Source organism: Netta rufina (genome assembly GCF_964035555.1).
Source record: "Netta rufina genome assembly, chromosome: 2".
Classification (NCBI taxonomy): Eukaryota; Metazoa; Chordata; class Aves; order Anseriformes; family Anatidae; genus Netta; species Netta rufina.
In genome coordinates this window covers 89,431,770-89,456,614 of record NC_140124.1, presented here as the reverse complement: position 1 = coordinate 89,456,614, position 24,845 = coordinate 89,431,770, and the positions used below count along the sequence as shown (strand labels likewise).

The window sequence follows — 24,845 nt, the reverse complement described above, 5'->3', positions numbered from 1 at the left end:
TAGTTATGGCATGACGAGCCCAGCATAGAATCATTAACTCTGCTTTTCAAGTGTGTTTTGCAGCCAAGATTAGTCCCTGTTACCATGACAAAACTGCTATAGTTCCCCAGCTACCTGATTTGAAGGAAGCCTCAGCTGCTACTGCTAGGCACACCCCCCTTAATCTTTGAGTCTAAGGCAATGGAAAGAGAGGATCTTGTGCATCCTTGAGGATCAACTGGTCATTTACAGACTTTGGCTTGAAAAGTTCCCTTTTACGTTACTGCTATCTGCAGTTCTCTTCAAAATGCTTCAGCACTGGCTAGGGTGATTGCATTCATTTCATCTTCACCCGTGGGTATGTCCTCCACTTAAAGGCAGATGAGTTGACTAAAGGTTCTTCAAATACACATGCTGAGGGCAATTACAAAAGTCGGTTATCAAACAGCGAGATAAGGGCAAGCATTTTGGAGTGTTCACTGGGGTACCCTCTCCACTTGCATCAAGGATAATCACAAAACAAAGAGTAGAGAACAGCAAAAACACAGCAGGCTTTTAGCAGGGCCATTTCATATTCAGATCAATTACTTTGAAATAAAATCACCACCACATTATCTTGCAGCAGAGAAAAGCAGCATGAAGGGCACAGGCAAGTGAACAAAACTTCTTGATCTTACCATCTGAATGCATTTATCGAGTGTGTAAATTGTTGGCATAGTTTTCTTTGAAACTGTACAAATGGAAAGCATAGCCAAAGCTCATCGAGAGGAAAGTATTCTGCGACCTCTCCTCTGTGCGCATGGTGCTATGTACAGTATGAGTGTGTATTAATACACATGAATTTGGGATCCTAAACTTTCCACTTGTACTGCAGACCATCTCCTGCCCCACAGGATGAATCCCTTTGAAAAACTCTGAGTTCCTACAAACAGACATTCTTTTCCTCCTGTCCAGGTGGAACGGTAAGGCCCCAGAGTGACAATCATGGTCCAGCTAGCTTCAGCAGGAGCATGACTTCACACCATGACTGTATGTGTAGAGATACACACACACATATCCACACATTCATTCTGTACATATACAAAGGTACACATACATTTTTTACATTCTTTGGTGGCAAAATAAAAAATAGAAATAAAATAAAATAGAAAAAAAAAAAACACCACAGGGTTGCACAGACTGCGTGTCTTTGCTTAATGAATCTGCTTCAGGAAAATTGGGGTCACTGTAACAGGAGTTATTTTGCCTCTTTAAGGACTGTTCCTTGCATTGACAAAATGCCATACATTTACAATGACTAAAACAGGGCACAAGGAAAGCCAACGCAAACACAGCTTACATAGTGACAGATAACTCAGAGAGAGCCCCCTCCTACCCACGCCACCAGGGAAGCAGGCACAAAGTTTCGCCTACAAGCACTCATATGCTTCCTCAGCTACTTGTCAGGATGTCGTGCTGGGCTGCGGCTCACCCTTCTTCTGCCCTGCTGGTGGCGTTCTGCTTTGTGTTGCTTATTAACATCGAACTAATGGAGGACGGGACGTTGGGAGCAGCAGACAAGGCTGGCAGGACAGCGCCACACCAAAGGGTTGTCAGCCTGTGTGTTTCGGATGACGGCTCTTCTTGTTGACACCTCTGGGACGTCAAACCTGCATCTCGGAGGTGCTGATGAGGCCCAGTGCTTTGGCTTCTTCCGGGGTCAGTCCGCTCTTTAGTGTCCTTCTCACTGCGTGGCCATACGTTCCAAAAGCAGGCAAAATACAAATAATAAAACAAAAGAAAATGCAAACAATTAGAAGCGGCAATTACACAAGACTTTCAGCTGAAAAACACTTACTTTGCATGCTGAATCTAATCCAGAGTTGCTATGTACTCAGGTTCTCAAGTTCAGAAATACAGAGTAATGCCCTACGCCAAATCAAGGGGACCATCAATTACCCAGCAACTCCAAAAAGTCAGGCAAATAGCCATCTGTCATTTGACATTTAGACAACGAAGATTTCTACGGAAATAACCCAGCATTTTTAGATTCTTTTTCTTCTCTGAAATTGCATCAGTGGCTTCTCTGTCCATAGAAAGTACTATACGCCCTATTATCTCATACAGAATTTTTAAAAGAGCTTTTGGATCTTTATAGATCTCAATTGAATTTATCACTATTAAATCCTACGTGAACCTTTCAAGGTGAAAACATAAACCCCTTAAACTTAAAATATTAAAATATGATAATTTTGTAGTCAATTCAAATCATTATAAATACAGTGCTCAAACACGCTCTGCTTTCTTCTGTAATGTTCCCCATCCTAGCCCCATCTGTACCATCTTTGTCATTAGTAGCCATTTGTTCAGCATTTTAGACGAATTTAAACAATAAATCTGGGTCAAATTTTTGTTTCTTAACTTGCTATGAAGTGTTCTGAACAGTAGCCACAACACAAACTTTTAAAATTTGCATTTTCATTCTTTATTCAGAAATAAGTGACTATGTGACTGCACACACAGTCTTTGTTTTTCTATTGCCAAGATTTCCAGGTGAATGCGTTTCAGCTCAAGATGCAAACGAGGTGTTTGAGCCATAATTTGCTATTCTTTAAGTACAAAATGCATGTTTAAAAGTTTAAGCTGCATGCAAAGCATAAACAGTGACCATGTTAAACAAAATACATTTGAAGTCCCAAAATAATGAAGTCTAGAGGAAACTCTAGAGAAACGAATTGCAGACAGTGGTTAAGAACTTCTCGCATTGCTGTCATCTAACATAGTTAAGACCTCTAATTTGTGAAGATATTTACTGCATGGAACTGAAACTGGGTGGTCACATTCAAGGATCTAGCAGGAGAGAGAGGAGTGAATGGATCGGTACAGAAAGCAAGGACTTAACAGAAAGGGAAAACACAGCATGGTTGAACACTTGATACCATGCAGGTAAGATGAATATGATCTACTATTTCCATCAATTACTGAAATGAAGTGAACTTAGAGTGCTACAAGGACAATCGTTTCACCATTACCAAACACTTACTTGAAAGATTTCCTTCAAGATTGTCTCCTTTCTCCTGCAGTGTTTGCATAATTACTAAAGATCACAGGAGTCTGTATGGAGCCTTTTTTGATAATCCCTTTTTCCTACAATACAGATCAGCAACATCTTCCAAGTTTAACAATGCTTAGCTTAAAGCTGCACAGTGTTAACTGCAACTGATAAAGCCAAGATTAAGAAAGACTAAACAAGTGCTACCAGAAGAGCAAAACGCTTTGGGTCTCCATGGTGTTGGCTGAATACTCAACTGTTTTGAATGAGTCCTTGTCACTGGCACTCTTGTATTTCTCAGATTTGATATACACATATCTAGAGTGACAAATGTTCACTTCCAGATTTGAGCGTAAGACCCTAAGGCCTTACGGCCTCAGTGAATCATACAATGCTTATTTCTACATCAAAATGAAATACACCAGGCGCGAAAGAACAGATACAAGAAAGCTGCAGCAGAAAATTTTCCCCCATTAAAAACAAAGATTTCCCTGAGCTGTTCACCTGGTTAATTGCCTACACTGCCTCTCTCCTGAACATATTTTTTTGCTGTATAGCATGCAGCCAAAGAAGGCACCATAGCTAGCTTGGCCACCAACAGTGGAGTGGTATTAAAATAGCCTGATACTTGGTGATTTTTAAGAAGAGCTTTCCGAGAACAACTGAAAGTTTACTTAGACTCAAAATGCATTTCGACATTGCTCACTAAGAAATTGCTCTTCCTCTGTAAACATGAACTATCCCACAACAGCCATATTGTTGAAGCAAGGAAACTGTCTCTTGTAGAAAAAAAAAAAAAAAAAAAAACAACAAAACATGAGTACAAGAGACAAAACTTTCACCAGATGACTGCCTCGACAACATTACCTCTTCCCAGTACAGGCAGACTGAATGCAGAACAAATTTCCAAAGCAAATGTATTCAGGACTGCTCTCGCACACATCCCTGATACACTCAGACCGCAGCCATTCACTCCCATTCACAATCTGAGCACAACCACCACTGTAAAACCAAGTTATTGTTCTTGTCAGATGGTATGACATGACGAGTGAGAGAACAAGCAATTTTTATCCCTATTTTTAAATATTTGGTAGGGACTGAGATACTCTGCTAATGGTGGCCAGGTACCAGAACAAGCCAAATCCCGGTCTTATTTATGCCAAAGTAAATTTGGATCAACCTTCTTTAGGCCAGTGCAATTACTACTGCACATATGTGACTGTGACTCTTGACTACTGGAAAGGAAAACGTGTGCCTCCGTAACTTTCACCAAGCAGAACACAGCTGTTTAAATTCCTCCGTCAGCCCAAGTTACGGAATTGCTTACTAGTTTACTAGGAAAAGGCAAACAGATTTACAATAGCACACTGGTCTCTTTGAAGAAACTTTCATGAGTTTACTTTCAGAAATCATAGCCAGTGCTACAATACTACAGCTGAAACCATCTTCATGGAAAAAAAAAAAAAAAAAAAAAACAAGCAAAAACAAACAAACAAACAAAAAAAAGAACCAACCAACCAACCAACAAAAAAAAGTAGGAAACAGAGGAGTTTTCTTTACATAAACAAGACTTCTCTCTGAATCTCCAGAGGCAGACCTACTGAACGAACTGAAGTCTTAGTCTGAGAGCCTTGCAAATAACCTCTGTATGACTTAAAAAAATACTGTGTGCAGCGTGTGACAAGGGCCAGTGCCCTGTGCTGGGTTTGCCACATGACATACAATGGAGACCAACCCCTGGTTTGTACTTTTTTTTGTCACTGCAAAGCAGGAAGGAATGACGACACTCAGTGAATTGCCGGGACACATACAGTAGTAATTAAGCAAAAGAATCTCTTTGAAACCCTCAGCTGATCTAAGTTATCTCAGTTCTCCCCCTGTAATACAGAGAAAGATAACTTGGATTTAAGACATCTCGTTGACCTGAGCTTTTAAGGTCAGCAGTTCTGAGGAAACAGCCCCAAACAATGCAAGAGCTTGGCAGTCACAATGAGACTGTCAAGAAAATGGTTAATAAAAAGCAAAGATGTGAAGAAACTTGCCAATGACAGAATGGTTCCCATAAACACAGTCAGCTGCTGACTTGTATAAACTAAGCATGTGAGGCCAAATACTGCAAAGAACTGCGACTACTTGCTAGATTAAAGCTGTCCACCGCCAACAAGCAACCTGAAGGGTAACAGCTGACAGAAATCATGTCCAGACTCAAATGAGTGACTTCTGGCTCCTATAATGCCAAAGGCCAACCTGACATAGATGAATCCACTTGCAGTTTGCAGAACTTTGCACTTAGGGAGATGGAAGTGTCCTGATAGAGGGTATCTTTGTAAGAAAATTATATATAGTATGTGCAAATTACAGTACATTTCCTCATCTGACAGTACAGCTGATGGATGCAGCATCAGTAGCGGCACAAGAGAGCTTCTCACTACTCTCTGCACTGGCTTGTGGGCTGTGAGGTCTTGTGGATGATGAAGCCAGAAGGTGGCTGAGTTATCTACAGGAGCAAGGACTACTCGGAGAGGTGGGCAAACCTTGTCTTGACATGCTGCTAAACAGATGTCCTCAGACTTTCTTCTATTTCCTCATAATGCATTTGGTAGGGTTCCTTCACATCAGGAGAGGTCAGGGACACGTTCAGTCATCAGAACTGAATGCAGAGAGATATTTTCCTTCCATGTTTTATAGACGTTGCAAAATTACATTTCTCAAACTAGATCTTCATTCTCCCCTCTTCATTGAACTCTGTCGTGTCTCTAACTGGACTAGACATAATATCTTGGCTTGTAAAACTCTTGGCCTGCTGCAGATCACATTAAACTGAGTTATGGAATGTATTTTGGAGGCAGTGACAATAAAAATAAGGCTTTCAAATGACCTTTTAGGTTCTTTAAGCAATTTTTAAAACGTTTGCTAAAGAAACATAACATAGACAGAAAATAACTTTTACTCTTGTCACAATCAAGGACTGCTGAGATCCCATAACCAAGAAACCAAATGTTGTTTTTATGGGGTCAGAGGGTATGATATTCTTTGCTAATCAGGAAATCTAAAAATTTATTTTAAATCCTGGCAGAATACAGTGTGCTTATGAGGAACCCAATGAATTTGACTGTGCCTGTTGGGTCAGCATCTGCACAGATATACAGCCCTCACAGAACACTGTGGATATCTAGAAGAAAAAAAAAAAGTGATTCCCTAAGTGTAGATTTGCTAAAGAATATTATTATCTAGGGGTTGATTGTTTTTTAAAGGACAAATAGCATTCCTGATTTCCCCTCCTCCTACTATTTTCTTTTTGTTTGTTTTCTTTAAGATGCAACAAACAGTAAAGAACAATCTTGCTGGTGCCATTTATTCTTACACTTACAATGGCTTTTGGCATCTATGTTCACAACACTTGTATGGACAAGTCATCTGAAATGCAGGATGTTCCATGCATAGATAGGCTCATTTTCCTGCTTGAGCAGTCACAGAATTAGTGTCCTTCCTACTGTAAAAAGATGTGACAGCCGCAGAACTTTCCTCTGGGCTCAACAGCCCAGGTAATGCAGCTGCTACTTGCTGATTTGGCACAAAGAAAATTCTAGGTGGCCGTAAAATACACAACAAGGAGAACAAGAAAGCAGGTTGTAAGAGACAATATATACCAGCCCCATCATATTGTTTCATTTCATATTTTATAGTTTTTTCTGTTACCCTTCTACTCACAGCTTGTGTGCTCAGTATATTTTCTCTTATATTCAATATATCGTCTTGGACTTTACTCTGAAGAGTCCAGCAATCGCAATTTGCAACACAAAAGTTTAACACAGACACCCTTGATCACATTCTTTCCTGTTAATCTTTTCCTGTATTTGTGTATTTTTTTTATGTCATTGTCTATATAAACCATGCTTATGCCTATTATGCATGTATCATTGCTTAGTACTAGCAGGCATAGATGCCTAAAAAAATTTTGTGTAGAGATTTTCTCACAGGGATTTGTAGGTGAATTTTTGGATTTATCAAGCACCTTTCTGAAGAAGTACAGCCAACTTATATGTGGTCTTGGCCTGGGTGAGTGGCACAGAAAGCTTCAGGAAACAATGTATGGCTGCCCTGCACCTTGGCTTCACAGATGGCACAAGTCCTAAGAACAAACCATAGTTCAGCCACCTCCTGGTGTACTATATGTTGTCGGTGACATAAAGAGGAGCATAGCAGTGGAAATGGACAAAGTGTCATGTTCTGCATGAAAAGCTTAACTTGAATTTCATATGTAGGTGGCTTACATTTTAAGGAACAAAAAGTAACCCTGCTTAAGAGAACACGAAGATACTGCTTTTCAAGCAATACTTGACATGCAGTTGAAACTGCGTGTTGAATTAACTGGGTTTCCAGCTTTGTGTATTTCACGTCACCATTTGTGCAGTGCCAACAGTAAAGAGAATAACTCTTTCCTCAAAAACCTTCCAAGACAAAAAGAAACAAATACAAAACCACCCACTCTAATCTTTAGGACTTCTCTGAATGCCACTGTAAAAAGTTACAACTAGATGCAATCCTGCTGCCATCCCTTTCCTCATTTCTCCCACTTAATTTCATCAATCACTATTAATATGTGAAGCATCGAGAGCACAGACCTCAAAAACAATTGAGTCTGAATGTAAGCACTATATAAAACTAGACTATACATTAACGATGCACAGGACAAAAAAGGCAGGAAATAGGATACAGAAAGTAAGCCATCTAACACAAGTGCTTTGGGCATGCAGCCTTTAAATTCCATTTCAAATTTTAAAATGCCTCGCAGTCTATTTTAAAGTGATATATTATTAGGTAATAGACTTTCACTAAGCGGGTAGCTCAGGCTTATAAACACAGCGCTGTCTGCTCAGGAGTGACTTGGCAGAGCAGTGTGACCATGTTTGAGCAGACGGGTTCTGGGGAACGCAAATCAATCATCCCCTTCGGGAATCCGTGCTGGCAAATACAGCAGCAGAGGGGATCAGTTCTACAAATCCATCAGATTAAAAAAAAAACAACAACTATGATCACAAGAATCTTGTAGTTGTGCTAATGAGGTGGTGTAATTCTCCACAGAGGAAGCCATAAAAAAAATAATTAAAAAAAAAAAATATATATACACATATATACAAACTTTTTGACATGTTGTTTAGGAAAGACAAATTCAAAGTAGCTTTGTGTAGACCATATTTTTATCTCCTAACAAGACTTCCCTCCAAATGCATTTGACACTCGCATTCAAGCGTAGTTAAGATTCCTGCCTTCAGAGATCCTCGTGTTAAACTTCTTCATGGCAGCAGAGGGCTCTCTTTGGCAGCTGTGGTATCACGATGGTCTCCTGGAAAGCTCCAGGAGAGATCGCTTCTGTCAATGCACTTCTTTTGTAAGGAGACTTGAAAAGCAACCTTGTACTTCCTTATCTTTTCCTGGTCTCGGAAACATATGTGCTTTCCATAACAACAGTGTGATCTTGTCAGCCATCATCTCACTGCTTCTGATTTCTTACTTGGATGCTGAAAATAATAATCTTTCAGGAAGGAAAGATGTATATAAAGAGTATACTGCTGACCATTAGCAAACTTGAAAGACATTTTATCACAGAAAGAAACCAAACAAAATACTTATCCTATCAACTTTAGGCTAACACTGTGCAACTCAACTGTCTATTAGTTTTTTAGTACTCAAAACTTAACTATCCCAATTTTGGGAATGAATCCCGTAACAAGAATTCAAAAGCCTTGACATATACCATTATGATATGACAACTAAAAAGTAAACAGGGTAATATAAATGAATTCACTGACACAGTGAAAAGTAAACTGGTAAAAGTGAGATCACCTACTTGTATCTCATGGAAGATGCAAACTAATGATGTAAAATTAACTTTTTCTACAGAACTACACCTGGAAAAGTACCAAAAGTGTAAATCATAACAAAAGTATTTGAAATTAAGATTTCAATACAAAACTTCTGCAACCAGGGAACATGAACAGCTCCTACATGTACTGACATCACTTGCTTTTTACCAACTGCTCACTGCTTGCCAGTTTCTCCCACATTACTTTTGCTTCTTTCTTGTAATAAAGAAAGTGCCATTTGGCTGAGAAGAGACACCCAGAGCAATTCCAGCACCTGTAAGTGTTAGTCTAAAAGTGCAGTGGAGGTTGCAGATCACTCACTTCTTTTTTGTTCTCCCAGTGGCTGTGACACAGCACAAGGATGCGGCAATGGTCTGGCTAATAGCCAGCTGTGGAATCCTGCTGGGACATGCTTCACCTGCCACCAGGATGTACTCTTTGCTCAGACCAAAATCTGAGCTGTGGTCACCTCTTCCTCCACAGAGTAGCATGTCTGGGCAAGGTATTTAATCACACAAAGTGGTGGTCACTCTAATATCGCTAGGGGCAACTCACTGCAGCAGCAGTTTTCTCCTTGTACCTACAACATCTCCTCTGTGCTTCTGTTAACGTAAAATGCGAATGTCTGTACAGTGCTCAATATCTCTGTCTTCTCCCTATGGGGACAAAAAGTACCTTTTTTTTTTTTTTTTTGGTAAATAAATCACATTTTGAATTCTGATATCCTAGGTCTATGCAATGATCTCTGCAATGAACTATGCAATGATCTATGCAATGAACTCTGATCAAGTTAAGGAATGTACTGTAGATATTAATGGTACAATTATATATCTGACTTTCCTTATATAAGAATGATAAAGCTGCTTCGAGGAGAAAGTTTGAGGATATGAGCCCAAGAGCAAGTAACTTGTATCAGAATAAAATTAATTATGGAAACGACTCAGATTCCTCTGAAGCAGCGACTGGAAAATGAATTTAAGCTTCTTTTACAGATAATTTTTTACTAGACTTTTAAACCAGGCTTTCAGAAAACCTTTTGTTTTGAAGGATATCTCACGTAGGACTGCACAGAATTACCCTGCCCCTATTGTTCTCCTCCCTACAGCTGTTTATGTTGGCCTCTTGCACAGCTGAGACACGGGACTATATAGGCCTCACACTCGTTACATCCATTGCTACCACCTACTGTGGTCAGCTGTATGCATTATTCATTCATATTAATTAGTATTAATACTTTTTATTGTCTTTTTTCTTTTTTTTTTTTTTTTTTAATTGTAGACCACTGAGTTTGATTCTTTCAGTCTTGCAAAGATCTTGCCATCCTATGGCTGAAAGAATGTACTACTAAAAGGCATCCAAAAGACACTAGCTATCTTGGCACCCAGTGGAGCTAACTTTCCAGCTGCCAGAGTTTTAAGTGCTTTATCTCACACTGTGTTTTCATCCAATAACTGGATTTTTATTAACTGGGTATTGACCTTCTGAAGGCTCAGTACTTTGTGTGAGGACGAACTGCCTTGATACTGAATACCATCTACGAAACATTTACTTTTTCTAAATGCAAAGAATTGTTGCTAAGTAAGTATCACTTATAATATAAGTGATTATTCTAGATTACACCTCCTCTAGCTCCTGATAGGATTCAGTTACTCAAATCCTAAATAATTAGCTGCAAATTCTAAGTAAAGTTGCTTGCCTTTAAAGTATTCTATATAGACTTTCTTCTTGTATATATTTTTTAAGCATAATTTCCATTAACTCCTGCTTTTAGTCAGGCTATAAATACCAGAAGAACAGTCTCCCTCCTGGTATTTTGGCACTTCTGTATCTTCTCATAGCCAGAAAAAGTAAGTGGAGAGACGTGAAAATGAAAAATCATGAAAAAACAAAGAAAAGGAGAAAAAGTTAACTGAAGCACCCTATGATTTCCAAACAAAAGTTACACACCTCTGGATTCAAATAGGCTCCCACCCATTATTTTGTTTGCTTATAAACATGTTTATTTCAAAGCAGCAGTGAATGTGTTACTAAAACTTGTCTAAAGCTTGTCTCCAAGCTTGTCTCCAAGCCTGGTCCTTTGGCAGAGTTTTTACCATTATTTTGGCACATGACTGCAGCATGCTAACTCCTATTTCACTTTTACTGAAGGTGGAATTTCGTATTTAAATACCTGACCTGGGATGTTCTGTTGTTAAATTTAATCCATCAGCTCTGAGCTTATTTGTCTAGGATTCAGATAATCTCAGTTCAATTCCTACCTCCTCCACAGTCCCCTTGTATGAGTCTCACAGATTACTTGAGTCATGCCTCAGATCCATTTCTGCATAAAGACTGCAAGATTTTTTACTCCCCACAAGTCGTTATGCAAATAAATCAATAAATCCTTATGAGATGTTTCCATACCCCAGAGGTAAGTCACAGGGTATATATTATTGGACTAACATATGATTCCAACACCAAATAAAAGAACAAGGTGTTATCATGTCCGTCCTGTCTCCTTTCTTAAACTTCACAAATTATTCGAATCAAGTTATTGCATTCAAATGTTGGATTAAATTCTGATTTAATTATCTGCTCCAAGCCCAATTCTCCAGCACAAATCTAAAGTTGATTTTTAATTTTAATAAAATCTAAGAGAAATCAGAGCGCACACACACAGAGGTGTTCCAAGATAAAAACAATGTGGGGGAATACCAAGCCCTTGCTATTCAACTTTCTCATTCAGTGCCTCCAGCGGAATCCAGTGCAACCACCACTGGAATATGTGCTCCTTACCATCAAATACTAGTCACACTTGAATCCTACACTATGACCATTCAGGGTCAACTCATCTTTAAAGATGACCTGTCTACTTGGCACAGCTATCTGAAATTATTTGTCAGCAAGAACATGACGGGATCCCTACTCTTAGTCAACTGCCTTTACTTTAGGGAGCCAGGAAACACATTTTCAAATATGAAGGTTGCCAATACCAACAATTACTTCGTAAAGGAGGAAGATACATGCAGGTTCAGGTTTTAGCCTAGTTGCCTTAAGGTATCTGCATGTTGGATGGTCTGTTTGTGATACACTGTGGCTTAATCAGCATTTGAACAAAGTAATGAAACCTTAGGACTTTTGGCTCTTTCTCAGAGCCCTGCCATGGTCAATCACAGAGGTCGGATATCTACCCTGTCTGGCTCAACATTTCCAGGCAGTGTGCTGCATATGCCAAAATTAGTATGAATAACCTCTTTATGCTGATTCACTATTAGTAAACTGAAGTATGATCTTTGTGACACTGACTCATGGGCATTGTATCATACTTCTGAGGCAGATCTGTTCAGTTCAATGGGACCAACACAAAAATGGCAAGGCATCTCCATCAAAAGCTAGTCCTGAAAGAATGAATTTAGGTTAGGGGACGGATGTTCTAAATAAACAGCCACGACAAAAAGGAAAACTGCATCAACTTCCTACTTGTCTATTGAGGTCTTTTTTGGTTCTTTTTCATTAGATGTACTTAAGCAAAGTCTTTTATGGATGATATTCCTAATCTTTAAGTGTCTTCTGTTGTCTCAAAGCTGCCATGAAAAGAATACTTATTTTTCTCCTTCCCCAGACAGCAACAATTGACACAGGCTGTTTATCACAGTATGAAATTCCCATTTAGGAACAGCCTTGGTCTTCTTTATATATTTCCTCTCTTATCTCACATCTTGTAATCTTCACAGCAGGCTCTGCTTATACACTTTGCATTTAGTCTTTTAATTCAGCTCTCTTTGTATTAAATAAACTCCTTTCTCGATGGTTGTTTTTTGAAATCTCAGTGGTATCTCATACAGGGAGTTTCATTTTTTGGTCCCCCAATTCAACTGTTGCAACATCTATAATAATGTTCTGTAAGCTGTTAAAATTATCTTTAGCAATTGTATCCATTGGAATTTGGACTATCAAATAAAATAACGGTTCTTAAAACTTCCTTACTCCAATTTTCCTTTGCACTCCTTGTTCATTTTGACATTGTTTCTGAAGGTCATCCTAACCTTATAGAAGAACCAGACAATCTTAATTACATTATTTTTTATTTCTTTACTGAGTTGAACAACTCCCCATAATGCTATAAAAACCTTTCTCACAGAAAGCTGCCCTCAATCTTCAAGAACGGAAACAGTATATTTGCAAACTAATTTGTATTTTATGCTTTTAAAATATGCTGAACTGATATCTCTGGAGGCTGGAGTCTGTTTACACACAGAATAAAGACATCAGAGCAAAAAAAAACCAACAACTGCAGAAGCTTCCCATGGCAACTTGCCTTGAAGCTGTCTTTGAACGACCACCTCGAGGGGTGACAGAACATTTCAGCTTCTGTGGCTCGCTCAATCCTGTGGCTTTCTGTTGAGGCTTCTGATGAAAGAATACAACTGTAATGTTGTTTTCTCATATATAACACCAGTCTAATATGTCTGGTAGGCAGGTCACTGAACACCCATTATGAGGCAATGACTTCCAGTTGGTCACTGTACATTTAAATGTCAGATTTAGTCTTTAAAAGCCTTCACTGTGTTGGTGAGAATAAAGTTCTGTCTCTCTGCAGATCATCACAGGAACTCAGTCATCATGTACTTACTGTACATAAGCTTTCAGTAGTCCATTTCAGCTCCTGCTGAACAAATTCCTTCCTACTAGTTCTCAGTCAGCTTCAGTCATATCTGGATTTATCAGTGAACCTTCACATCTTCAACTAAGAGATACAGACGTTTCCATCTGTCTTTTGTTGGATGACTCACTGCCTTATTTCTCCTCCCAATTTATGGTTCTGATGATTGCTCTGAGAGTTCAAACTCTTCCACATCATTAAGATCTAACTAAGCTCTCTGCATACAGCATACAGTCACATTTCTCAACAATTACAAAAGGTAAAATGGCTAAATGAACACATCAAAATATCTCTTTTCCCATTACAACTAATTATTGAATTTAACAACCTCTTACACATTCCTGTTTCTGTTTTCCCTTAGTTATAAATGACTTGAGTAGCACTTGATTTTTATTTCATATTTTGATGTCTTTGTCTATGGCAAAAAAAAAAAAATCCCTTGCCCATGAGATCCTTCTACCTAAACCATGGGAAATGTATACAACGCATATAAGTCTGGGTTTCTGATTTTGCTAAAGACACAAAATTCAACTCAGTTTCACTAAAACCTTTGCTGAATTTTAAGTGAGCATTGCAAGATTTCCACTTCTACACTGAAAGCAATTAGACATGTGCAACACGACGCACAGAGAAAATCACTCCTTACTACTGAGTTTCACTTTGATGTTCACAAATAGATTTAATACTAAGCAAAAAGATGCGTATGGAAGCCTGAAGCCTGAATTGTATTGTATTTCTACCAGGGAGATTTTCTGCTTGTTTAATGTATATTTTGCACTGACAAAGGCTGGTCTCTGCTCATTTCCTGGAGGTGCCAGACTACCAGTCCAGTTGAGTGTATTTTACAGTTAAACTACCTCATTTTTCATCTCTCAGGTATATTGACTATCTATTGCAGTAAAATAGTTCAATTAAGACATACTCCTTTCACACTTTCTTTCAGCATACGTCAGCTAAAAGAGATGCTAAACTACTGAACTTTATGTTTGTTTTGAAACTGCCTTTTAATCCACTTTAGAGCCTCATCCAGATCTTGAAGAACAAACAAGCAAAAGAGCTGGAGTCTATCATGATTAATTACAGTGGAAATCAGTCACAGCCTAAACATTTACTAAATGCTTAATCCTTGTTACTGTTTTCACTGAATAAGTATAAAAGCCAACTCCATGGAAAAATATATATTATTATTATTATCATTATCCTTTTTTTTTTTTTCCTTGCAGCAAGTGTTTCCTTTCACCTGGTAAAAAGCAGAAATAAGACTGGTGTGTGTGTGTGTGCGCGTGAGGATAGTGCTGCTAACAGAGGAAATATTTTAGCACAAGATAAACCACAGAAATAGTCACACATTCATGAGGCTTATTTCATATGCACAAGCCAACTATGGCAGTCAGCACGTGCAGAACACCGGAACCGTGTGGGGGAAGTGGGTAGCAGCAGAAGGTGATGCCACAGGGAGGTACGGCACAGTGCATGACAAAAAGTAAGACAGACAATCCAGTGTCAGCTCATTTTCCTTTCTGAAGGTCTGTCTCATCTATTCAGTGTTGCCTTTGCTTTTACTCTTGCCACATGCAAAACTTCCTTTCTTAGCATGTTGGGGAAAGTGAATATGCTTTCAGCACATGCTAGTTTATAGCAATCAGCTACTGCTTAGACCAAGTGTTCTTGATCACCAACTTTGTTAGAGCAATTCCACAAAAAAAAAAAAATAAAAAAAATCCGTGTGATTTTTCACTCACTGTTGTTGACTCCTCTTTGTCCTAACTTCCCAGAAATGCTAAAAAGATGGATGGAAAGGTAGTCAAAAAGCCACATATGTTGAATGACATTAAACATCAAAATCTTATATCCTTTGGGTACTTATTCATCTCACAGTAATTATAGCAGTCCCTGCACATAAGGAAAAAAAAAAAAGCAAACCTCAAAAGATCATCACCTCTTAAGCATTGCATTTTCTACAGCACAAAATCAAATTGCTTGAACTTAGGTGCCACAGCTCTGCCTTGTGGACACACTACATCACTAGACCACCTTATTAAAGTGCAACCTTTTCTTCCCATGGGAAGCTTCTCTACAACCACTTTGCAACCAAACAGCAGTTGTCATCTTGCTTTCAGGGCTGTGGAAGGATGGTACATAACATGAAAAAGAAAAATTTTTTTAAAGGTGAAATCTCTCAAACTACTTTTTGCTTTAAGATTAAATTCAGCTACAGATACAACTGTTAATCTTTATGCCAGTTCATAGTACCTTATGACATTTAAGCAGCATCAAGTATTTGAGGTCCTGATCCGACTTCTCTAATTTTGAATAAGTACTGTCATAAGAGAAACTCTAAAGCACCATAAAACATTCTTCTTCTATTACTGCTAAGGACATTTGAAGTTCCGTAGAAAAGAGTCACCCACTGCATACAACATCGTTGAAACAATAGTAGGAGGAATATATGCCAATCATAAGTATACTCTCAAACTACTACCAATGAATGTCTGCATGGTACAGGCCAAGTTCATACACCAAGATACATAAATAACGTGCATGCTTGCTTATTCTGAGATGTTTAATAGCCATTTACTCACACGACTTCCTATTTGCTCGTGACCGCTTTCTCTCCCTAGGCACCGCTCGCTGGCTTGGCACTTGGGTGGCGGACTTTACAATGCGATCCATGATCTCATCTGCTGCATCATCTGTTGCATTAGGTGAATCGTCATTGCCAGCGTTCCACGAACCGATACGGCCTGGAAAAGTCCAGCAAATGAATTGAGGAAAAAGAAAACACAAGTCTTTTGTGTCACTTTGGTTATGCAATTTTATTTTTTATTTTTTGAGAATTGCAAAAGGCAACCCAGTCATTGCTACTTCGAACCAGCCAAAGTAGAACATTCTGCATAATGGAGAATATCTTTAAATAATACCCTAGACTCTCTGCTGTATCAGCAGAGAATGGAGAGCTCAAATGCAATTACAACTTTTGATTCCCTTTGGCATTTGAGTCTTATTCATGACCATATAACTGGCAACTGTCTGCTAAAGATTGTCTAGGAGATGAGAATTCCTGGAGTATTGTGTGGCCACATTCCCCTCTGCTCCAATTACACTTTGACTAGAAGACAGGGCGCATGTTAGGAATTGATGAAAATCAGCAGGACAGGTCCTTTTTTACCAAAAGAAGGAAACAATCTGTTTCTAAGCATCTGTATCACAGGCTTGTGCAAAGAGGATATGGAAAAGGGAAAACATGTGGTTAGACATATCTAGTTTTCCTTTTCACAAGAAAGAATTCACCTTCTCATCACAAAGCTGTATGTGTCCTGGCACAACTGCACGTACGCTGCTATGAGCAGAAAAGCAAGAGTCATTGGCAAGCTGAAAAGCTAAATAAGCAATTTTGGTTAAAACCACAAACAAACAAGTGAGCCATGTCTCTGATCCCAAGTCTCTGGCACTGCTTACTCCTCATAGCTGTGTGTCAGACACATCTTTTGGTTCCTTCACTACAGACTCCTGTTCCGCATGCTTTTTGTTTTTTGAATAATTTGAAGGCAAGTATGTATTGAGGACACTGACAGTGAGCTTTGCAAAAGAGTGGGTGTGGTAGAATTGCAAACAGCTAAAAAATTACTGGCGAGACCGCTCCATATCACATCCATGATGTCAATAAACAACAGCTTTGATTAGCACTTTGTTCTGCTGCTTTTCTCCTGGCTCTCGTCAAGGGCATTTCTATTATGATAGTGCTCCTGACAAGCTTCTGTCTGGCTCACCCTTCCTCTGCCTCTGCTATTCTTCAGGGGAACACAAGCTGACTCTCATTATCAGGACACGCTGCTCGTTAGCATTCAGTGGATTACTTCAGCTGTTCAGCTTGTTGCAGAGCAGCTTGAATTATTCCATCTTCATACTCCAGCTAGTTGGCTTGCTTCTGAAATTGGGGCTGTGAAACCTCTAAATTAGACAGGATCAGGGTTTAAAACCTTTATAAACTACACAAACACACACTTAGTGGTGAATGCTCTGACCATGGTATCAGTGCCATCAAAAAGAACCAAGTAAGTTTAAGGTATCTAGATGTGAGGGAAAAGAAGTATGAAAACAGAAGAGTAGCAACTTAAATGTTGGTGCATTCTCCTTTATTTCAAAACTATCTTCCAGGTAGCATTTGTATGGGAAGGGGTGAGGGGAAGACGACAGAAAATGAACTGGTGAGCCCAGTCTCACCAGTTGACTTAACAACAAGGAAGTGGTTTAGTGACTGCCCTTCTGAAGAGGTGTATCAGTGAATCATGCCTTGGACAAGAAGCAAATACTTCATTGCCAAAAATGGCTGTACCAGTGAACCCTTCTTTTAGAGTATCAAGTGTTGGAAACAGCAGATTGGTTCAGGTTTTCATTTCCTCCATGTAAACTTTCAGAAATCACCCATGCTGACATCAGAAACAGCAGAGCACTGTGGAGCTCAGGGAAGGAGGTATCTGTCAGGACAGCAAGGAGATGCAGGGCTGTCCACAGATTCTTTTTATGTCCCCAGGCCCCACTTAATCCAGTAGCTTTACAGTTTAGCAGGGGAGATTTTAAAAGCTTCATTGTCTTTTTCCTGACCCTTTTCTCTCCCATGATTCCTAAAATGTTGCAAGGCCCTTTCTCTTCAGTTTGAATTGCTACCTTCTATTGCTCCTGTTGAAAATAAGGAGAAAACTACATCATGAATGCCCCATTTTGAAAACATGAACCATGAATCCCCCACAACGAAAACAGGAATAAAAACTGCGGTGTGAGTGGGCAATCAAGTTGACAGGGGGAGAGGAAACAACTTGCGCCAGCTTGTGCTCCCAACACCCTCCAACTGCAACCCACACCTTAAAACTTCAGGGAAATTATTCTGCATCCCCATGCCCCAGCTCACCACCTCCAGCACGGAAATACCACCGGGGTCTTCTGACCCTTTCTGCTGTGAGGGCACTGCCAGGGGGCCACCACGTGTGCTCGGGTCACCCTGAGGCTGCCGTGCCACCAGGAAGGTGGCCAAGAAGAAGCTGCTGGCACTTACCCCGGCTGGCCCGGCTGCGAGTGCGAACCCCCAGTGCCGTGGTGCTCTCCCCGCCGACACAGGAGGTCTTCAGCACGGCCTTCATGTTCTCGTGCTCCGCAGCGTCCTCGGCGTACTGCAGGCCCTGGGGCTGGCCCTGGGAGGGGGGCGAGGTGCTGGAGAACTTGCCGGACTGCGGGAAGAGAGAGGATTTGTTGTTTTAACCAAGAAAGCCAGCGTTGAGACTGCAAGTTGCAAGGGTGAAAGCCTAAATCCTTGTCCTTGCGGATGGGGTTGGGAGTACAGATAGTCCCCAAGGAGCGCAACAACGGTGGTTCCTCTCCCAGAGCACACACCACGAGCCAAAATACACCACAGCAGCAGCAGGGCATGGACAAAATCAGAGGAAAAATGGACGCACTAGCTCAAACTTTGTAATTTTGGTCCCCTCTCTGCGAGGACAAGGTACAAAGCAAAAGCTTGCTTTGAAACCTTTGACCCAGGCTGTGTGTCAGATGTGACATTGAGGGGGACAGCATGAGACCTGACACAAGTAAATTGTTGTGTTTTTTTTTTCCTGTAGCATCACCATCCTGTGACACGGCAGGACTGGCAGGGTGGTCTGGGGACAAGACATCTCCCTCCTGCCTCTCTGCATTGCTCCACAGAGAGCTCTCACGCTGCTCTAAAACGCAGATATGTACAGTAAACTTAAAATACATCACCAGTAATGCTGAAAAAATCCCCAGTCCCAAAACACCCAGCCAAATTATTCCATGGCCAAAACACAAAAATTGCAGTCAGCAGTTAGAAGAACAAACAAAACCTTAGAGAGATTTTGGAATCTGCCCTCTGCTTCCCCGGCCCACCCGTGACTTCGCTGTCACCACAACAACGCGAACAACAGCGGCCGAGCTAACCGCACGCACGCAGCGCCCGGGAGCGACAGCTCCGTCGGTGGCTGAAAACAGCCCCCTGGAAAGGCAGCCAGGTAGATGACGGGAGAAATGGAGGCTTTCTAAGGAGGGCAGGGGTCTGCAGCAGTGTGCTGGATGTGGGAGCCGGGGGCTGCTCTCCTCCTCCGGCCTGCAGTGCTGATGCTCTCCCCATTGCTCTCATCTACAGAAGCACGACAGCACATCTGAAATACAGCCCCAGCTGCAGAAAGGACAGGCTCTCACCAGCAAACAGGCATCAACAGATAATAATACCCCTCGGTGTTTTCAGTCAGATCACTTATCAGAAACTCAAGTGTTTTTTTTTCTTTCTTTTAATCTTTCTTATTCCCACAGATCCAGCAAAGATAAAGGGAGGCGTGCTGCACTCTGTTCCTCCTCTGCATACTAAACAACATTACTTATTAACTTGACGGTATCAAGCCAGTCAGCTACAGCGATGCAAACCTGCAGAGCCTCTCTTTCAGAGAACAGTAAATTGGAAGAAAAGGCTCAGGCCTACTTTCAGAGCTTTGATCAAGTCTCCCTGGGTTGTTAGACTGCAAACTGAAAAAATTCCATCAAGAAATCAATGACAGGATGATTTTATTCTAACATGATGACTTTTCAGGGTAGGACAGCCAGCTGAGTAGTGAAACACTAATCCCTATAAGGCACTAAACTAAATATACCAGTGTGATACTTAGTTTTAATACTGAGAAGTTTGTTTTGTTTTTAAAATATTAGCTTGCAATATTTTGATGTGGAGTGTGCAAGTGCTAGAATATTACATGTGAAATTAAAAGACATAAAAACAAAACAAAACAAAAGAACCCCACCCAAAATTAGGGAGAAACTTCCATGAAAGTACATGCAGCTTTTGCACTAAGAATACTTATATTCAATGGGTTGTAAATGTAATGAGTACCACCGTAGAAAAAAAACACAGGATAAAGTATTCACATAACTGTTAGTATTCACACATTAGTTAAACTTTGGCATAAAAAATCTAATTTCTGTAATTTTCTTTCTGCAGCCTAAGCTACACAGCATAAACCATCACTAGGGAGAAGCTACATAGCCAGGAAGCTTAATTTCACTTCCTTAGTTTTCAGGCACTGATGTAGATTAATGCCCAAGCCCAAACATCTTGAGCAAATGTTGATAGTTCTTAAGTTATTTATTCACTCCTTTTTTAAATTTCAATATCATCTTCAGGAGCAATTTATGATAGATGTATGAACTAGTCCATGGCTTACCTCTATGGTTCCTGAAGTATCTTGGTCACTTTTCATACAGCAAAGATAACCACTACAACTTGCTTTCCCTCCCTATATCCTGATGCTTTTGAACACTTTATAAAATAGTCATAGTTGGGCACACATGGATTAATAATGACTATGAAATTATCACTGAAATCCTTAGCCCAATGAAACTGATGATCCCCATAACATTCAGATCACTAATATTTTGGGTAGCGGAGCTACTTTGCAGTTTAGCAAACAGACACTGAAGAAAATAAATGATGAAACTTAAAATTATTAAGGCCTCAGATCAAGATAGCCCTGTTCAAGAGAGCAGGTATGCATATGGTTAAAGCTGACTGCAAAAACACACTCTTAACAATAGAGCCAAAAAGCTATGAGAAAAATGTCATGGTTCATAGTTCCAGTTGAGCAGATGGAGTTGAGCAGTCCATACTATTTGAGTTAGGAATTAGATGTCACAGCACACAGGGGACATGGGAATGACATGCTCTTTCAAAGAACCATACCTCGGCATCCTCTTCTTCATCAGTCTGCCACCGGAAACAGAGGACAGGGCAGAGAAGGACAAACAGCAAGATTTAGGAAGGACAGCATGGCCAAACCACAACAAAATAAGAGGTAACCATGGTACTGTTTATGCAGCTACAGGAGGCCATAAAAACACAAAACATATAAGGAATTCATTCCTTAGACAATCAGCTGGCTAATGTCTTTTAATTAATGAGCCACTATCCTATTGTACACAGAACAGACTGTCACTGTCAGTAGGACAGGGTTTGAAATAGAATTTCCTGGTTTTTCTTAGAGAAATTATGAACTGAGATCATCCCTAAACCATCCCATTTCTCTCCCTTGAGTCATGCTGTGGCTTGCCCACTTTTCACCTTGTGGAAATTGAGAGCACTAGGAAGGGCTCTCTCCTTTTGCCAGCTCTGTTCAGAACAGGGAGGTCCTTTCTCCCAGTGCAGAGGTCAGCTTCTTGGCAATTCATTTTCTCTACACTTAAGTGCTTGCTTTAATTCTTTCTTTTAAGCTGTTTTTAATATTCAAGTTTAGCAGAGGACTAAAATCAAGTGCTGAGCAGTCTCTGAATACGCACTAGAAGTTTTTCAGTAGCTGGAAATTACAGACATGCAAGTGACCTTTGTCATTTAGGGCTTTTACCCTCTGTGACAGCAGGCATGTAAAATTGCCTTGACAGTTACATTACATAAAATGTAATGGGCATATCAAAATATTACTGGATATGGAGTGTTTGTGAATTTGGGAGTTTACAGGGAAGTATTAGAGTATTTAGAGCTGTGTTCCCAAGTGCCTGGGGAATTCTTCACCATGTTGTACAAAACCCCACATAGATGGTTCCCAGAGTGAAGCAGTTTCTCAAGTATCTGGGCTCCTTATTTCCATAATTTTCGTTTAGACTGTTTATAAAGTGTAAACATACCCTAGAAATTTGATGCATCTTTTTATTTTTTATTTTTTTAAGTAGCATTCCATCAATTCTATTCGCCTGCCTTGAGTTACTAATATATATTTTTGACCTTATCTCCATCTCAACTGTGATTTCTGTCTGGGATTGATACATTCTGTTCCAGAAACATTCATCATTAAAAATGAAAGCCTGATTTACTTTGGCCCTTAGCTTAGTTTCAGCACAATCTCCATAAGAAGATTAGTTGTGAGAGTGCTGTGCAGCACATTAACATTACTTTTTAAGGATATGTTTTATTCAAAGGGTGAGATGTCTATTTTGCTTTGGACGCAGTGGCACTGACAGTAAGACAAGCAGATATTTTGCAGAGGGACCTCAGCAGGTATTTCCCTTTGCATTATGAAAAGATCCATTTGCTTTTTCCACCCCCCGGGGGGTGGGGAGTCACACCGTAAAGCTATTCTTCTGAAGGCCGCCACTGTTTACTTTTTGGCATGAATAAGAAACAGAAAGGAGAAGAAAGGGAAGCAAGAACATGTTTGTATTCTAACCCATATGCAAACCAATCTAATAAATAAAAAGCAGAAGGAGAGCTATTTAAGCTTAAAAATATGCAAAGGCACTCAGGGAAAGGTACAAGAACAAAATACACACATTACGGACTGCACTCCAAACCAAAGTGTGTTTTCTTCTTTACAGGGAAAGTCTCAGTTCCTGGCCTTCCTGACCGTTTAGTCTACCTAAAAGTGATTTGCAGGGGACTTATCTTAAGGGCAATGTGCTCCTCTGGCTTTCAGGGCATTACCATTTCTCTTCCCCCTGCTCTGGATGGAAGGGGCTCAAACCCAGAACCACTGTTGTTTGACACCCATAACTACTCAGGAGGAGTGGTTCAAGGTCCCCTTCATATTTCCATGTCTGGAGAGCCATCTGCCCCCAGTAAATCAGTAAATACAGAGAATAGGACTCAAAGTAGCAAAAAAATTAATCAAACTTTTGTTTCAGGGAGGGAATCTGCTCTCACCCAGCTGTGTACGTTCTGCCTTTCCTTCTTCATTTCATCATTGAAAATACACTGAGAAATGTTAATAAATTAGGAAAACTTTAACAGATGTAATATTACCAAAAAGCACTGGAACAATATTCCTATACTAAATACCTCCTGTCAGCACAAGATGCTAATTTTAAGAAAAAAAGGCTGCTCCATTCTTCTGTCATCCAATACTGGACGTTGCAGGACAATTTGCAGAGCTTTTCTCTCTCCCTCCCATTTTTCCCTTAGGCTAGCATTCGTATATGGTGGATTTGCCATTTAAAAATATTATTTCTGTTACATAGTAATTTTGGAATTGAAACTCTCAAGTATCATAAAAAGCAGAGCTTCATAAATCTGTGAGACAGATGCTTATACTACCTACTATTATTAAAAATCATTAAAAAGCTCAGACTCATATCTATAATTGCATTTCTTCCCTCTTTTGCCTGCTTGTTATTTTTAGTGTGCCTGAAATAAGTGACTGCTATCACTGGCTAAAGCCAGATATAAAGTTACACAGACCAGGCAATCTTCCTTGTGAAACTGTGGCAACTTACTGTTCTTCTCTTTTTCCCCTCTGCTCCGTCTCTCTCCTGCAGACAACTTTCACTGAAATTTAAACTGACAGTGCCCAGTCCATTTCAGCTATTAAAGAACACATAAACATAAAGATCTGTGGTAAAAGACTAAAATAAAGATGGAAATATTCCTCATCGTGCCTGTTTCTCAGCCCTATTCCCTGCGAGGAGTTGCTGAAGCTGATGAAAGTTCTCCATGCGAGGAGCCAGCAGACTCTCTCCATGCAAAGAGCCAGCACCCCTCTGCCTTCCAAGTCTGCAGGGGGCCGAGGTATAGGCGAGATGTGCCTTCCTGTCGAGGACTGGGATGGTTCTGGCTCACTCCTTTCCTGTTTTTGCTAAAAACCCTCTTCTTCTGCCTGAAAACAACGTACTATAAGGCGATGAAAAGGGGATCCCGAAGAAACTTTCAAAAGGGTAGTGAAATAGACATCAAATAGCCAATTAAATAAATAGCCTTCCAGGTCACCCAAAGCAGAAGTTAAAATTATGCATGACTATTCTTATTAGCACTACTTTCTACAACGAGTTTCCTTCCAATGCCAAGATCTAGAATTTCTTCCATCGGTGTTACAGTTCTACCTAGTTCAACATACTGTCAGTGCGCTACTGATACACCTTCCCTCTCCAATGCATTCAAATATAAGACAGTAAGAAAATCAGAAGCAGGCACAAAGCACAGCCAACACAATGCTACAATAAAACTCCTTTTTTTCATCATTCTTCACACACAAATATCTTCCATCCTGCTGACTTGGAAGCTCACTTTGAGATAGATATTACTGCAGCTGTCAAAGGAAGCTGTGACAAACAGCCTGATGCAACTTTCTATTTCTGTTTTACCAGGTACTGCAATCAAACGAAACATAAATGAGGCCATAACTACTGGGCTACAGATAAAGAGTTTTAGTTAAGTCGTGAAATAACCATATGGCCACAGGAAAAACTCTCTTAAAGAACATCTTTATAAGGGGACTTTCAAAGAATTCTTTTTTTTTTTTTCCCTCAAAGTGGATTTTTTTTAAGACCATTATATAATTATTAA

The 24,845-nt window shown here is 40.0% G+C and overlaps 1 protein-coding gene across 3 annotated transcripts in view; it reads right to left on the bottom strand.

Annotated features, from left to right (window-relative positions):
- Window positions 1-1,495: 1,495 nt before the first annotated feature.
- FHOD3 (formin homology 2 domain containing 3) overlaps window positions 1,496-24,845 on the bottom strand; it is a gene marked incomplete at its 5' end in the record, with an annotated part of 402,496 nt that continues 379,146 nt past the window's right edge. For 2 of the 3 annotated variants that reach the window (XM_084282072.1, XM_084282074.1), the window contains 4 exons: window positions 1,496-1,705; window positions 16,102-16,263; window positions 18,573-18,744; window positions 21,261-21,284. In XM_084282072.1, coding sequence (XP_084138198.1) covers window positions 1,623-1,705; window positions 16,102-16,263; window positions 18,573-18,744; window positions 21,261-21,284 — 441 coding nt within the window. In that variant the 3' untranslated portion in view covers window positions 1,496-1,622. Of the gene's footprint in view, window positions 1,706-15,261; window positions 15,300-16,101; window positions 16,264-18,572; window positions 18,745-21,260; window positions 21,285-24,845 lie in introns of all 3 variants that reach the window. The other variant, XM_084282073.1, reaches the window with a different exon arrangement.